The sequence below is a fragment of the Electrona antarctica genome (genome assembly GCF_951216825.1).
Source record: "Electrona antarctica genome assembly, chromosome: 10".
NCBI lineage: Eukaryota > Metazoa > Chordata > Actinopteri > Myctophiformes > Myctophidae > Electrona > Electrona antarctica.
The window spans coordinates 33848090-33866311 of NC_136791.1; the positions used below are offsets into that span (position 1 = coordinate 33848090).

The 18222-nt window shown below is 42.0% G+C and overlaps 1 protein-coding gene across 5 annotated transcripts in view; it reads left to right on the forward strand.

Moving 5' to 3' along the window:
- LOC306931694 (equilibrative nucleoside transporter 1-like) overlaps positions 1 to 18222 on the forward strand; it is a 52909-nt gene that overhangs the window by 28120 nt on the left and 6567 nt on the right. For all 5 annotated transcript variants that reach the window (XM_079513250.1, XM_079513252.1, XM_079513253.1 and 2 more), the window contains 8 exons: positions 10313 to 10394; positions 10756 to 10837; positions 11506 to 11693; positions 14689 to 14828; positions 15934 to 16068; positions 16381 to 16478; positions 17059 to 17140; positions 17796 to 17869. In XM_079513250.1, the coding sequence (XP_079369376.1) occupies positions 10366 to 10394; positions 10756 to 10837; positions 11506 to 11693; positions 14689 to 14828; positions 15934 to 16068; positions 16381 to 16478; positions 17059 to 17140; positions 17796 to 17869 (828 nt within the window). In that variant the 5' untranslated portion in view covers positions 10313 to 10365. The remainder of the gene's footprint in view (positions 1 to 10312; positions 10395 to 10755; positions 10838 to 11505; positions 11694 to 14688; positions 14829 to 15933; positions 16069 to 16380; positions 16479 to 17058; positions 17141 to 17795; positions 17870 to 18222) is intronic.

Consider the following 18222-nt stretch of genomic DNA (forward strand, 5'->3'; position numbering starts at 1 on the left):
CTAATTTATTATAGCTATTAGTTTGGGTTCATCAAATGTATTTCAATGTCTCAAGTAAGTCTATCTAGCTCACATTTGGTTGTGTGAGGACAAGCCCAATGAAGGCCATATGATTGACATGAGACTAACTCTGATGACAAGCAGTAGTGAGTGATTCAATCTACTATACGAAATGCGGATTATAATTTATGTATGATCTTTAATAAGCGTGAATGTGTATTTCTGGCACACGTCTGGCTTTTGAAATTACGTCATACCAGCCACTATGACATAATTTTCACCTTAACCACCACAGCTCAATAACAGCTCAATAAGCTTTTTATTACCATCCCTTACAAAGTTCTACAACATTTAACTTAAGTATAGTACATATTTCTTTATCAGATAACCATGGTGTAAGCTTTTACTAATTTCTCACTATTTAAGTCTGTGATGTAATACTTTTACATCACAGCATTTTTTTGAGTGGTGCAACTACTCCAAGGAACAGCAATGTCCGTGTTCACCTACCTATGTGACTACCTTCGTGTTAACCTATGTTTGTGTGTGACTCATGTGTGACTCATGAGTACCAGTAGGGGCGCCATAAACAGAGACAGAATTGCACTGTTATAGTATTGCACTGTTGCCTGTTAATTACAGAGAGAGAGAGAGAGACAGAGAGATAGTGTTGCACTGTCGCCTGCTGATTACAGAGAGAGAGAGAGAGGCATAGACAAAATATATGTTTACAAACAGGCAGCAACACAGCCACGCACACTGTATGCTGTGAAGTTGAACGGAACGTGAGTTTTTTACACACATGAATGCTGCGTGCGTGCATGAACGCGGTGCGTGTGTGCGCAGCGCGTGTGTCCATGCGTGCAGCCTACTGTAGTAGCAAAAAAGTAACGTTAGCCAGGCTAGCACGTAGCAACACACATGAATGCTGCGTGCGTGCATGAATTCCACTTCCACTTCAAGATGTTTAAAAAAAACAAAGTCTACAGTACAGTAACTATAACAATAAATGTGTAGTTGCACCACTCGGTTCACACAGGTGTGATTTTTATAAAAATACTGATCTACAGATTCTCCTTTTGGATTCACTCACGGCTCGCCTGTTCCTTGCAAGAGTAAAAGCAGGAGGAGACAAGCTGTGAAGTTGGAATTCAGCATTATAGGACATTGTCCATAAGGATAAATGAATACATTTATATTATACGTCTTTCTAGGAAAACAAACTCTACTAGTATCAGGCACAGATGTGAAGGCCACGTGTTACATGCTAATGCTATAGGAAAAGTATACACTTCCATACTTCTGAAGCCTGCCTGCCTCGACCATGGGTATTCCAGACCCCCAGGAACGCGCCCAGGGGGCCGGGCCGGTTCCGGTGTGCCGCCCCGTGTCCGAAACGGTAGAGAAATGACTGTGTGCCGGTCCCTCTACTGTACCCTCTACTGTACTGTACTGTCACTGTACTGTACTGGCACACACAAAATCATCATATATATTATACAGTTAATATGTGCGTGTGTGTTTGTGTGTGTGTTAGGTTGCGCACAGGTGGTGAAAAACAACCATGCTGTTTTCGTGCGCATACCCAGGCAGGCAGGCAGGCACCCACCCACCCAGCCACACACACACACACACACACACACACACACACACACACACACACACACACACACACACACACACACACACACACACACACATAGCTCCGTAAGGGAGTGGTTGGTTCCGGTGTGCCGCCCCGTGTCCGAAACGGTAGAGAAATGACTGTGTGCCGGTCCCTCTACTGTACCCTCTACTGTACTGTACTGTCACTGTACTGTACTGGCACACACAAAATCATCATATATATTATACAGTTAATATGTGCGTGTGTGTTTGTGTGTGTGTTAGGTTGCGCACAGGTGGTGAAAAACAACCATGCTGTTTTCGTGCGCATACCCAGGCAGGCAGGCAGGCACCCACCCACCCAGCCACACACACACACACACACACACACACACACACACACACACACACACACACACACACACATAGCTCCGTAAGGGAGTGGTTGCACCACTCAAAAATAAATCGGAACAATCCTCCACAGTATATTGCACAAACATGGGCGAGACTGGCATCTGTAAAGTGCTTGTATTTATTCAAACAGCCTGGGCCATGATCGCATTCTTGAAAATGTACTCGGATTACACCAGCGCCTAGTCACCAGTACATTAGCCTCGGAAACCCAGACGTTTTTATTTCCAGGGAGAAAAAACCAGTACATTGACAAATTCATAAAACCATGTGTGGTTGTGTACAGGCTTGCATGATGATCAATGGTCATATTTCAGTTCGTCTGGGCGACTGTGGCTCAAGAGGTAGAGCAGGTCGTCCAATGATCCATGGGTCGGCGGTTCGAATCCCGGCTCCTCCTGTCTACATGTCGAAGTGTCCTGAACCCCAAATTGCTCCCGATGTGCTGGTTGGTACCTTGCATGGCTTCCGCCGCAATCGGTGTATGAATGTGTGTGTGAATGGGTGAATGTAATGCACAATCTATGTAAAGCGCCTTGGATAAAGGCGCTATATAAATGCACCATTTAGTGGAGGTTGTGGATGGCAGATACTGTTGTGCATACGTGAAGGACAGCCAGAGATGAGACTAAAAGAAGCCTGTGCAATTTCACGTCTGGTGTCCGCAGTCAATATACCTGCTGCTAGTGCACTGATGTGTGTAATTGGCTTGTGTGTGACTGTGACTGTCCTGTCTTGACTGGGATGGGATCTGTGTATAGCGTCCTCCCAGCCCCAAGATTATTGTTTGTGACTCTCCTACAGATTTAGCCCCTAAACTAAAGGTAACCGGTCCTGGCTTCAGTAAATCAGTGTGGTGGCTTCAAGCGTTCACCATGTTCTAAATAACATTCTCTTGGTGGTTGTTGTTTATTAACCTGGTGGTGAAGCCTCCTGTAATAGCCTGTCTAAACTTAAAAGACTAGGTATGTGGTCATGGGAGAACTTAAGTACTGTCTGGTTTGTTTAAAGCTGTGGTACCAACACTCTGTCTCATTTTCTCAGTTTGCTCGTGCTGCTGAACCAACATAATACCTCTCCCAGTTGTACCTACAGGCTAGAGACGATCTATCGATCTGGCCGTTAATATAGCACCCATTATTTGACCTTTTTTATTTTTCAGCATATGCAATTATGCAGCCAATATTATATGTCTCAATCTTTAACTACTTCAACCTAATGTCTGCATTGTGGGTGACAAAAGTTTCCAAAATGGACCATCTACAATGAGTCACATTTGCAATACATTGTGAGCTTTGTGCTTATGGTGTTTTCTTATTGTTAAAGGCATGTTTCAGATGTGTTTTCTGTTGCTTAAAAGCTAAAATAAAAAAACTTCAATCTAAGTTTTTCAAATTGATTAGAATATATTTGATAAAATCAAGACAGTCAATACATTGGTATTACTAATCAGTGGTCTAGGACTATCCAAAATCTGACCCAAAAATGTGGCAACCGTTGTGTGTTCAATTAATCCAGCGGTTCCCAATGTTTGCAGCACAGGCTATATTCTGCATATATTTGCCATATATTGGCAAATGTTAATATATTTAAAATAAAACCATAGCACCACCATTAGCCTTTTCATGTCACTCACACCCTAGAAGGCGTCCGCGCACCACAAGGGGTGCACGCACGCACCACAGTTTATGAACCACTGAATGAATCGACAGCAATAGTATCTTATCCTTGCCTATAATCGTGTCGATATAGAGGCTACCATTTAACCATTAGACTGTTGGCCTCTCCTTCTGCACCATACTCCTTGCTGTTTGTGCATGTGCGCTGCCGTTCACGTCCCTGTTTACTGCTCAGAAAGAAAGGCTTGTATCTCCTAATCTAGGGAGTTCTCTGTGGTTTTGACCAGATGGATATACTAATGTTCTAATCAGTTGGGTTCTAATACTGATTTATTTCTGCTTCAGGAGAAGCTTCTGCTTCAGGTTAAGAGTATGACACAGATGCAGTTTACAAAGTACTGTATAGTACACTACAGCAGGGGTCGGCAACCTTTTTGTCATGAAGTGCCATGTTTTAATTTTCTTGATAATCAGTGTGCCGTATCAACATAAAGTTTAATTATGCCACCACATCAAAAATGTAATATTTCCATCTGATTTTGATTGTCCATAGGCTGTACATAACCTTTTTATGTGGCATATTTTCTTTCACACAGACTCAGAGCCCAGAGTTTGAGTGAATGTAGAATTATGTGCAGGGTGTAAGATGTGAGGGGACTTCATTTCACAGACTAAACTTTTTTTGAATACTTCTTAATATTAAAATAAAATATCTCTCTCACACACTTATGCCAGTGTGCCAGTGACCACCCTCCCCTGTGCCAATGTTGGCACCCATGCCTAAGGTTGCCTACCCCTGCACTACAGGACAAGCAGGAATATTTGCTGTTTACTTGTTTGAACTTGTTCACTTATTCAATTGAATGTTTGCTATGCTTAATTCTAAAAGGTGTTGGTGATCTGTGGCAGTGCCTTTTAGACCCCTCCCATCAGCTGTATCTCCGTGTGTCACTGATATTAATTGATTGAACCTTTTTATTAATACTCAATCCGCCACTCTTGAATGAAGTGTCTGGTGCTGGGAGTCTGGTGCAACGCACAGGTCCTGCGCTGCACCTGGTGAGAGCAGGAGTGGACCTGGTGAGACGTAGGAGGGGCCCAGACAGGAGTCAACCCACAGAGCCTAGTCCTTCCATGCGCCAGACCTCCCAGTCCTGGCAGAGCAGCGGACTGTGTGACCTAATGGGACTGATTGTGGGTAGCTAGCCAGTAGCCACTGGGACGTAAGTCAGGACTTGATCACCCCGGCTGGGTCACCTGAGTGAGGGGTATGATGTTGTGAGACCCGAAACCGTGATGACCTTGGGATACATCACTGAGGATGGTTCCCAGACATCTGCTTTACCTCCTGAGCCACTGCTGCCGTTGACACTTAAGTACTTAACGTGTGTGTGTGTGTGTGTGTGTGTGTGTGTGTGTGTGTGTGTGTGTGTGTGTGTGATATGAGATATGTAGGTCAACCTGTTACATATATCTTCTGGCTATGCCCTCATGTCATCTTTAATCAGGACTGAGCCTTGTGATCAAGCTGATGTAGGCTGAGACCTTTATGTAAAAAAGACTGACTCAAAACACATCTGTGCTCAGCCCTCTTTTGTTGAACTCTGTGATTTAGTTGAGTTTGGCTTTTTTTCTTCTGAATACTAGTAGTGTGCTAGAAGGAAATGATAAATTACTGTCTGCTTGGTACCATTTTACATTTCTATTGCAGTTCTCAAGCAGTTGGTTTGTTTTTTATGTGTGTGTCAATGTGGACAAACGGCATAGTGCCCCCCTGAGTAGGTTTTTGTATGTTGCACCTCTTTAGAACTGGATCCCTCACTCTCATGCCAGCTGGCATTTACCTGATGGCACGTTTTTAGCAGAGCTAGGACAGATGACCGGCAACTGGTTACTGGACCAGTGGCTGCCTGACGGGGCAGGTCGGCATCCGTCAGCCTTAGGACACACTCTGCGGCATCTCTTAATTCCATTGGCTGTAATAAAGTCTGGCCTTATTGGATTGCTCTGCTGGATTGGACTGACTGTCATGAGGGCCAGAGAGGGAGAACTGAGGGCATGTTGAACAATACAAGTGCTTTATAGGAAAGGGAGAGAGGGGCAGGGAGAGGGGACAAAATCCTATCTACTTTGGTAGGCTGACTTAACACAAACTGCTCATGACGGAGCGTTCCGCCAATTAAAATCCAACTGTCAACTGCTCCTGGCAGAACGCTCTTGTCAAATAAGCTTTATTATTGATATCAAACGGGATCGCTGTATTTTAAAAAAATGGTTTTGCTTGGCCTTTCTTTCTAGACCGGTTTTGCGCATGCGCACTGCCGCTCACTTCTTGTATACACTATATATACAGGCTGACTAAAAAGCAGAATAACTCTAAATCTACAGAGCTCTCCATGGTTTTGACAAACCGCTGTTCAGAGGTATTTTCTGATTATCCGGTGATCCAGATTGGAACATTGGCGTTTTCTAGAGCAAGGATGGCCTCATTTTAGCTTGCTAGCATTGACGCTATATATTTAGCATCTAAAATGGACACCACAAACGGACGTGCATCACACTAAAACCAAGTACATCCGGGTCGGCAGTCGAGCGTTGGCTCTTGCGTCCACCAGGTGGCAGTGATACGGTTAAGATTGGGCAATATATTGACTATATTATGATATTTCATTTGATGTTCAATCTTTCAAAAGTTTAAAGGAAAATATTTCACCAAAATATCTGTAATTTCTTTATTTGGAAGTCTAATTTCAGTAAATAAACATTGAGTTATGTCATTAAGGAGATTTAGAGAAAACTTAACAACATAATACCTGTAAGACTCCTGGAGCGTGTCTTGAGTGTACAGAGTTTGATGAGGTCAGATGATCAACATGGAATGTCAGAACAGGTCAGCTCCATAGTCCATATATGGAGGGTGGCATAGGGTGTCATCAAACCCTGTACACTCAAGACACTGCCACCGCAGTGTCTTGAGTGTACAGGGTTTGATGAGGGCCCAGGTAGGGCCGGGCCTTAATTTTCGGGCCTGTTGAGAACTCTAGTTTTCGCCGGCTGCCGGGCACGGCTGCACAAATAACTTTGGGGCAAACCCGTCTAGAGTTTAAATGGACGGGTATCAGTCAAAAGGGAGACATCGAAAAGGAAGGATCAACACATGGAATTTACTATCATCCCTGATGATGTCATAGTGATGTCACAAGACCTATGTCATAATGATGTCACGAGACCTGTTCACAAATTCACAATATATGGGGATTGTGAGTGACGTGACGTGACAAAAACGCAAGGTTTCATAGTTAACACAAAATATACCCATAGTTTTATTCAGAATAGAGATTTAGACTCGGAGCACCCAGCCTTTATTGGACGATTTAAAAAGAAAGAAAAAGAGAAATCTATTTCATTCAGTTAAAAGAATCCAACAATCCGAATCCAGGCTGGTCAAAAGATAATTTCCATGCTTTCTAAAGTTTCTAGTCACATTAATCTCACAAGGAGGATCATAACATCTGTAGTAGAGAGGTCAGGTGTGCGTCCATGTGACATAGGTAATTGAGTAATTTCCTGCTACACGGGAACCATTTACCATAGAATCATGTGGGGATTCTATTGTACATGAACTGGAAGCCTCTGCTCTGCAGTCTGCACTCCATGGCTTCATTGGCATGCCAGAAGGCATGTATTGTGCAGTAATGTATTCTCTCATGACCTCCTGCCTTTCTGTCTCTCTTGCACACAACATAGGCCACCTTCTCAATCAGGCTCCTGTTTTCACAAAATTACACATACCACAACCCTCCCCCCTCCCCATATACAAACCCACCGACAAGAAGACAAGTTAAAGCATAATGAAGATAAAAATAAAATAATACAAAAATTACAAAAAACAGAAGAGACAAATCTACTGTATAGAAATTAAGTAGTTTCAAGACCATGGGTAACTAACCTATAACATCTCTGATACAGTAACAGGACAATGTTTCCATATTATTCAAATAAGGTTGCCAAATCTTAAAAAATGTTTCAAGCCCATTTCTCAAAAGATCTTCTCAAGAGGAACACAACTGTTCATTTCTGAGAACCATCTTGCAATAAAAATAAACAAATGAAGATTGAGGATATGAAGATTGAAGAATCAACTGACGGCGAGAAAAAGATTAGATTCAATTTATTGTCACTGCACATAGTATACAAATACTTTGACAATGAAATGAAGAGTGGCGTCTAGCCAGAAGTGCAATACAGTAATGCAGTAAATGAGAGAATAAATGTACAGTATAATAAAGGGACGACTTTCTTTAGCGATTGGGCCTGAGTCAGTCAGGTTAATGTTTTTCTCCATAGAGGAAAAACCTCTGCGACCCAGTGATATCAGGAATCTATTGCAACCCTTGGCATGAACAGAGTTTTCACGTTTGCAAACATTTCAGGAGTGGGAATGCTCACAATTGTTAGTTTTGTAGTTTGTGTTCGAGTGTATTGTGCAGCACTGCTTAGGCCACACACTACAGCAGTGTTTGGAAAGTATCTGGATGGTGCCGTTTCTTAGCGATTGGAAACATGTTGATCCACAGCCTCCACATAGTGGACCCAAACTAAACTTTGCCTGGCCTGTCTGACAGGATGCCAAATGGCTTTAAGTGTATTCATCCTTGTGTACAATAAAGGAGATTATTTGTTTAAAAAGGGAGGGAGGGACATTATGAACAGCTATTCTGTATGGGAAAGTTGTCACTTAACTATCTAAGCACATGTGTGTTCCATCACAACAAAGCGAGGGGAGGAGAAAGAAAAGGGGATAAAAGTCAGTGATGATGGGTGGTTGTGATGAATTGAGTGAAGAAATGAATGGGATGAGAGATGGAGACGAGGCAGGGGAGACGTTAGGATAAGGCGCGATTCATACTCCTATTTTAGAGCCGAATAAAAGTCGGTTCGGCTCTGTAGAGCCAACAATGTGACGTCATTTGAGGTTCGGGGGGGCGGGTACCGTCCTAAAGTCGGCTCTTCGGTGCTACTGAAAATTTCTGACGAGCCGAAATCATTTCGGCACTACAGCGCCGAAACAGCGGTAAAATAGGAGTATGAATCGGCCCTAAGAAAGAAGAGCTGTGCTGTTGTGGGTACCCGGTGGTTCAGCCATTTGGTGCACAGCCACACAGACCATGCGCTGTGAGCACAAGAACCCAGGTTTGAATCAGGCCCCCTTGTCTCACAATTAACCTCCCCTCTCCCTCTGTCTTTTGGTTAAACAGTATCTGAAATAAAGCATAAAAATGCTTTTATGCCCCCTCCCTCCAAAAAAAGAAAACTAAAATGTTAGAGGCAAGTTGTGCAGGAAGGGCGATGAGACGACCTGTGACAAGAGCAATATTTAACATGCAGGGGAGAGCAGAAGATGAAAACATTTAGGGACTAGGAGAAGAAATGAATGTGGAAGAAAACATGATGAATGTCATGATGGAGAAGAAGGGACTCAAGGGAGCATACTGTGGAGACTGGGATCACGGGTGAGAGGAGGGAGGTTGAAGGAAGGGCAGAAGGGGAAACTGGGATAGGGGGTGGAACTGGAAGAAGAGAGATGGGTGGAGGGTAGGCCCTTGAACGGGAGGGCTGCTCCTTGGGATGTGCAGAGGGGCAGGTCTGATGCAAGGCTGTGAAGTGGGTTTGCCTCCCATTCGATCTCTGCAAAGTATTGAAAAGAAAATCATATAGCTCCCAGACAGTTTTTGTGGTCTACCTCAGGCAATCCATAGGAATCACTCAGGCCTCCTCCTCCCAAGTAAGTTTACAAAGAATATTGATAAAAGAAAAAATGTTTTGCTATGAAAGATGTGTTGTTGTAGAGAATGCTTGCAACTAATTTTAATTTTGATTTCTCCACTAAAGAGAGTGATGCAATGTTTCATTGTTTGAAGGTTGTTTGGTGACTCCACACATGGTGATGCAACGTTACCAGCAAAATACCAGGATTCATTTGTTTATTTCAGGCTCACTGTCTGCGGTAGTTTTTAATCACATGGATTTCTTTGTTCACGTTTGTTTCACTCTGAGTAAGATGCATTGATTTCACCAGTGTTGGAGAGTTTGAGTCTCATGACTGTCAGCATTGCACCTTTTATGATTTAATCATCCAATGCCAGTGATGGCATTGCCATAGGGCTGCAAATTAATCATTATTGTCATTATTGATTAATCTGTGTATTTTTATATTTATTTAATTATTTTGGACCGTAAAATAAGGTAATAAAGTACATTATTATAGTAAATATTCATCGGAAGTTCAAGTTACGGATATCTTTATACATAATTCTTTAGCAGTCATAAATAACTTTAGGTCTATTTGTAACAAAGAGCATTCAAATTTAATTTCAAGTTGTAAATGGCATGAGTATTTTATGTATTTATGTATTTTATGCATTTCGCCCAGATGAAGATCTCCCAATGTCTAAACATGTTGGCAGTTTCCAGTTTATTTTAATTAAATAAAGGCTGATCCTCTTTTTTTTACTCCAGAGTGCCCTGTTTTTTTCAAATAATTATTCATTCAATTGATTGTTTCACCCCCTAATAGTATCCGCTTGCAAATACAGTTTGCTGATATAAATATATACAAGTTGCAAGAATATTTCTAATATCCTAATGAGACATTTGTTACTCTGCTGTGATTTCAGACCTGGTGCCAACCTCTGATTGAAGACGTGCCTCACACCGTGCAGCAGAAAACATGACGGCTATCAATGCACAGAGGGATAAGTAAGACAAGCCGTTTTTACAAGCCTAATGGCTTTCCCTTCGCCACTCATTATTGCTACCGTGCTGAACCTGTGTTTCTCGTGAAATGCTTACTTTAGGAGAGGACTATTCCTCCTAATGTGCCTTACTCCTGTTCATTACCAACTAAACAATGAACTTTTCTTAATCTGTGACCTGGTTAGCATCCAAAATTAGAGTGATACTATTTATACTGTAGCTGGAATCCAAAGCGCCATCATTTTGTTTGCTAGCCTAGTAACTACAGTATGCTGTACGTGATGTGATATAACAATAACTGTTTAAATCATGACATAGAGGTACTTATGAAATCCTCTTGGTTTGGTTTGTCTTTTCCCTATAGATACAATGCAGTGTGGATCATTTTCTTCATCCTTGGCCTGGGAACTCTGTTGCCATGGAATTTTTTCATGACGGCAACAATGGTAATTATGACAGTGACTGGACAAAAAAAAGTTTTCATTTGCATGTTGCTGTTAATTTACTGTTTAATTTAAAGGGGCACCCGTTGGCCTAGCTGTCCAGATGCATACCACACATATAGGCTCTAATCCTGATCCCTTGCTGCGTGTCTCTCCCCATCCCTCTCCCTGTTTCCTGTCCATCTCTACTGTATAGTGTATCAATAAAGGAAGAAAAGCAAATGTATTATTATTTTTTTACTGTTTTTAAACAGAATAGACCAATGAACCTGACCTTTTAAAAGCTTAAAAGGTCAGGCTGTATTCGGAGGCAGGGTCATCTCATTTCAGTTTAAAAGGATCAATTGTTTGTTTACGCTCCCACCCAAAACCACCTGGTCCCACTCAGGATCATGGATCTGTCTGGAGAATGTGCCTAGCTTCTCAAATCCACCATTCTTTCCTTTTTTTTCCTTTTTAAATTCTCAACCTGACTCCTTTAGGACAATAAAGTACCTTTTTTGTTTACATCTTAAATTGTTCAGCTTTTTCAGGGTGCAGAACTAAATTATACTATTGTACCTCTGTGAGATAATTTGTCATGATGTATGAATGCACCTGTTTCCAACACCATTAAGTGACTTGTGTCAATCTAAACGCATCACACATCATAATGTGATTCTCTGCCCCAGTACTTCACCAGTAGGCTTAAGGACCCATCCACTGATGGCGTCAACGCCGTCAATAGCACGGTCAACGGGACTGCAGTGGTTGGGGACACGCGGAACGTTCTGGAATCGAAGTTCAACAATGTGATGACGTTGTGTGCCATGGTGCCCCTGCTTATCTTCACCTGCCTGAACTCTTTCATACACCAAAGGTACAGTACAGTACACACCAGAGATGTGAACGGTCCTCTAATGCAGCAGGATTCTTTATTTTCCTGACATATTAGAGAAGCGTTCCCTATAGTGTAGACCTGTGGTTCTCATCCAGTGATCACAGTGACGTGACAATTGAAGGACTTTTAATACATTTTTAATACCTGGGGGGGGGGAGAAAGAAAAGAGACGATTACTGCACCAAAAGTAATCGACAAACTACTATAAAAACTGGTCAGATATTGGCCAAATTGTCAAATAATATAAGAAAGAGGCAAACATGTGCAAGGTATTGTGAGTTTGTAGATCTGCTATTTTCATAAATATGTATCTGTAGAACTGAGTCAAACTAAATGTAATGCCTCAACTACTACAACTCCTACGTGCATATCGGGGTGGGGTGCACATCGGGGTGGGGGTGTCCCCAGTTCAAATATGATTATTTTGGGGGTCACGGTCTGAAACGGTTGAGAACCACTGGTGTAGAGCAGTGGTTCTCAAACACACTGGTGTGCTGTGAGACAAGCGCAGGTGGGACTTATTGGCATTGTGTCTGTGACAACCATACATTATTATTGCAATATATATTATACTAATAGTTGTGAATTATTTTAATAATGCACACTCATTTCCAAATACAGACTGAGGCAACCTTAGGCAACCATATCTTAATGAGAGGAAGAGAAACTGCAGAAGCCGAAAACCTGCAACACTCCAAATTAGAATGATTATTCTATAAGAAGTATTCTTCTAGGGGCAAGGCTCAAAGGTACATTATTATTATAATGATTATTCTATAAGAAGTATTCTTCTAGGTGCAAGGCTCAAAGGTACAAATTAGAATGATTATTCTATAAGAAGTATTCTTCTAGGTGCAAGGCTCAAAGGTACATTATTATTATTATTATTCTATAAGAAGTATTCTTCTAGGTGCAAGGCTCTATTCTATAAGAAGTATTCTTCTAGGTGCAAGGCTCTATTATTCTATAAGAAGTATTCTTCTAGGTGCAAGGCTCTATTCTATAAGAAGTATTCTTCTAGGTGCAAGGCTCTATTATTCTATAAGAAGTATTCTTCTAGGTGCAAGGCTCAAAGGTACAAATGGAAATGAAGGAACAGCCAGCACACAATAAATGTCCCTTTCACATGGTTTATTACCTCTGATGAACTCGGCGTTGGCAGCTTAGGCAACCATATCTTAATGTAATTGTTCCGCCCTAATGCTCATTATTAGATGCCAGCATGCTACAACCTTTGTCTCCCCTCTCTGCCTCTCATTGCTGTGCTATGTACAGTTCAGAAACCTGCCAATCAATGACATCATTAATGGGGATTCCAAGCGAATATGAAAGTACATCCTTTGTAAATGCAACGATGCCCGAACTACAATGCATCTAGTGTCTGCGTCTATTCTAATAACTATTTACATTGTCAGTGTCCTACCAGAGTCAAGGGTAGGACAGAATTCCTCAATGGAAAAGTATGGAGAAAACCTCCAAACACTGCAGATATGCTAGTATTGAATTAACAATCTACCTTACAGAGTACCTTACTTTATTGGTTGAAATGTTTTTATTTTTATGTAATTCAAATAAGCTTTGGATTTAATTGTAGCTTTAACCACCCTAGAGGGGCCAGGGGTTAAGGATTAAACTCCTGGAGTTATATGATGTTGCGTTTTGTTGTCTATATTCTGTAGGCTTCTGGTATGTTGTCTTAAATTAGAGTTCGATAGAGAGATCGTGGGTGGCAGACCCATCCCTGACCTACCCCAGACCCACATCGCCCCCTGCACAAACACACCCAGGAATGCTATTAATAATAATAATAATAATAATATTAGGAATGCTATTCATCTACTTGCTTTCATCCCCAAAAACCTCCTCTTCTACAAGACCTTCTGTGCTTCACTGTTACTACTCCTTAGTGTGTTGTAACGGTTAACAAAACTTAAAGAGGGAGTGCCACAAGTTTTGTATTTTTCCAGTTTTTCATGTGTCTATGAGGTGATAGTACTTCATTAGACACCCTGGAGTCGTTTTTATGTGCAATGGTGTATTAACTTTGTATTTAGGGTTTCTTCCAGGAGGATAAACCCTTGACAGTCAAACGGGCCAATGAAATAAACAGTAATATAGTGACATCACACTATCAGCCCCTCCCCTAACTCCTCCCCTTTTATCATACAGCTGTGGGTGTGGCTTCAGTTCAGGTGGATTACCACCCATCACCACCACCAGGCAAACCAGGCATACTTAATGAACTGGTGGGCGTGCCCACATAAAAACAGCATTTTAACAAATACTGTACACTTACCTCCTTATATAACAATAAGACCTGATGATCATGTTTTAGGGTGGAAAAATTCACGGCACTCCATCTTTAAGATCTGATATGAGGGTTAGTTTTCATATACATGTGGTGTGATGGCATGATGGTGTGGAGGGTTCAGTGACTTTCCCACGTTTTTCTCATGCAGTATTGCTCTACACGGCAACATCCTCAGTGTTAAATGAACTCTTGAGTGTAGAAATGCAAGGAATGCAATGTTAAATACATTCTTCAGAGTCTATAAATGTATACATTTGTACACTCCTGAGTTATTTAAACACTCAGGATTGTACTGTGCATTATACATGGTCCCATCCATGGTTAGTAGCCCGTCGCCATACAATTGATCAATTGTAAGGCTGGCTGGTGAAGTTGGATCCAACAAATATCATGCTACTGTGCAGTTGTGCTCTCTGACTGGCAGAGAGCACGAATCCAGTGACTTGTGTCTGCGACTCTGCGTGTCTCTCTCAATTGGCTTCGCTCATTGGTTAAAACACAATCTTGGGGATATGGGAAAGTGGTTAGGACCCTCTGGCACTCTGACCTTTTGAATTATGCACAATGAATGAATGTATACATGCATACACACACACACACACACACACACACACACAATCGGCTACTTATGTATGTCTGTCTCTCTCCGTGCCTTTCTTTCAGGATCCCTCAGAAGCTGCGCATCTCGGGCAGTCTGACGGTCATCCTGGTCGTGTTCCTGATGACGGCCGTGCTGGTGAAGGTGGACATGGCGCCACTTCCCTTCTTCTCTCTCACCATGATCAAAATAGTCTGCATCAACTGTGAGTTGAGCGACCAAGTGCCCACTTTTCCGCTGCATTAATTCATTTAGGCAGTCGCACATGGTATATATGCTGCGCTCGCTTCTCATTCTCCCACTCACAATATTAAGTCAGTCAGGAGGAATGGAACTCTATTCCGTCAGCTTAGTACATAACATGTTTGAACAAAGTTGGTACACCACAAAGCACACACACTCGCAGACATGTGCCCTCGCGTATCTCCATTTTTACTCACTGTGATCAACTGGGACAGGAAATTCCCATCTTACACACACACACACACACACACACACACACACACACACACACACACACACACACACACACAGATCTGGCTGTGCCATACTGAGCTTTAGAACACAGATTCTTCAGTCTTACCACGTTGGTTTATTTGGAGTGACTTACAAAGCAGCAGGGATAAACTTTACCTCCCCCCTTCTCTTTTCACCCTCCTGGGCCGGCCCTGACCCACAGATCAGATCCTAACAGAAAACAGCCTGTTTTGTTTTTAAAGGGGAGGATGCTGTGAGCCCAAAAGCTTTGATATAGATACCAGCACATTGTTTGGAGAGTAGTGTGAGAGCACACGCACACCAACATGACTTCCTGGGCTAATTGAGCACCAAAAATAATTTAATCTGTAAAGCTATAATGTAAAGCTATAATGTTGGTCAAAATGTGGTGGTGTCCGTCTTTTATAAGAGAAGTGCTTGTTGAATGAATGAATGGTTACGTAACTGTTAAATAAATGAATTAATGCTTGTTTCCTGTTGTCCCTTCACATTCACAATAAGGCACCTTCTTTTCTCCGTTGTTCCGGGGGACAATTTGTCTTAATTTTACATTGGGGAAAAACTTTCACTCATGACTTTATTTATTTTCTGTGGTTACAATGGGCCTCATTCACCAAACATACAGATTTGATACTAAAGTGCCCATGAAAGTGTTTCCACAAGCTTAGACTAATTCACAGGTCTTCCAAGAGGGAGCCGCATCCCCAGGGGTCCACCAGGGGCCAATTGGAAATGGGATTTGTTTTATATTTTAATTTTTCTTGACTATGAATATTCATGTCCTTGTTAATCTTGTCTTTCCTTCCCTCCAGCATTTGGTGCGATTCTCCAGAGCAGTCTGTTCGGACTGGCAGGGATGTTGCCTGCATCTTATACCACACCCATCATGAGTGGGCAAGGGCTTGCCGGCACATTCGCCGCCTTCTCCATGATATGTGCACTGGCCAGTACGTCTCTCTCACACGTTTTGATTACTATCAATGATGGGACCTTAAAATAAAATTTCCATGAAAAAAAAAGATCCCCAGTTGGGACTATCCTTTCTGTCCAAACCAAGGCAGTAAAACTTGGTATACACAGACAAAATGTTTTGTTGGTGTGTCAAATAATTGTCCCTGCAGTTCCTTACTTTTGCATGAATGTTGCATAAACATGATCAGAATATTGGTAAATAAGTCTAAAACGGGAGCACAGACATGAATATAATGTACTGTATATTTCATATGTCTGATCCCACCTATCTCTTCTCTTCTCTGCAGCTGGCGCAGAACTGCAGGACAGTGCATTTGGCTACTTCATCACAGCCTGCGTTGTCATCCTGATGGCCATCGTCTCCTACTTCGCACTGCCCAAGATGGTGAGGTTGCCATAATAATATCCCCTTTCCTCAGTGTAGACGTATTCCATACTGTAACATGAACACTGCCCAGGATGGTGAGGTTGCCATAATAATATCCCCTTTCCTCACAGTGTAGACATATCCCATTATTCCATACTGTAACATGAACACTGCCCAGGATGGTGAGGTTGCCATATATCTCCTTTCCTCACAGTGTAGACTAGGGATGGAGCTCGTTATTTTTTTATTGATAACGATCACCTTATCGAGCAGGCTTATCGAGCCGGGTCCTTATCGAGCCCACTATCGAGCATTTGCTATTATTTTGTGGAAAGACAGGAGACAATTCATTCGGAAAAACTTCGGACAGAACCTTATTTTTATTGGCCAGTTGTGAGTTTGTATGCCAATAAACAGTTCTAAGGTGTATACACAGTACGCACGCAGCCACACACACACACACACACACACACACACACACACACACACACACACACACACACACACACACACACACACACACACACACACACACAAACAAAAAAAATCTTACTGGCTTACTGAGTGTGTTCATGGTAGTTGCTGTTTTATTATGCAGGAGTTTTTCCAGTACTACACGGAGAGCAACAGATCCAGGACACCCACTGATGAGGAGAACAAGCTGGACTTGCTAAAGAAAGGTATACGATTTATCTGTCTTGGAAGAGCCACCCATCGACTAATCTAATATACGGCAACCTTCCCCGTGTTTCTTCACTGGTCCAATCCAGAAGAGCGCAGTTTGCCGGCCACTGCTACAGAGCTGACAATGAGGTTATATCTTCCCTTCTTCTCTGGAGTCCTGCCTCAGGGTGGACCAGAGGTAGAAAGCTGTCGTTCCCTGATGTCATCGCTAGGGACACATGCTTCAGTAGGCAGGAACTGGGGGTGGCAATGAAAGACCGGGAAGTCTGGCGTAGCATTGTGGAATCCATGATCTCGACCGCGGTCGTAAAATGATGATGATGATACGATTAATATGTAGGCCTATGACCATTATAAACAGGTTCTAGTTTCCACAATATTGTGATCTTGGATCCATGTATTTCATAAATGTTATTGATAATCTAATTGTAATGGAATGCAAAACTGACAATTTGACAATGTTCAACATTAACAATGCATCATTTGCTGCTTCTTAAAACTGCTTCTTATTTTAATAAAAAAATGATCGTTTCCCCAAATCAAGGCAACTGATTGTGATTTTGAGCCCACAACATTTAGCATAATAAACACAAAAACGTGGTTCCTGAGACAGTTTTTTAATCTGCAATAATGCATGTGTGTGTGTTCCAGAGAAGCGACCAGTGGTCGGTTTGACAGAAGAGGAGGTTAAGCCTGTTGTTTCCGTTTTTGCCATCTTCAAACAGGTAAATGCATGCATCAACTCTGGCATCACTATTTTGTGCAGATTTTCAAACATTGCAGGAAGAAAAAATCACATTTGAAATTACATTATTTCAAAAATAGTGAAAATGGCTGATCGACATTGTAGATTGTCTTTTTCGCTATTATTTGAACAACACAGTATATAGGGCACAAGTGGTCTAGGTCCCTCCCTCTGTGCACGTTGCAACAACGCTACCTTGAAATGTGACTTGGATTGTATTTTGTGGTGTCTGCGAGTAGTTTCAGCCCCCTCTGAGGGAAATATTTGTGGGCAGAGTGACAAGCATAGTGCATACGCAGACATGCTATGTCGTATGAAAATAGCTGATCTACA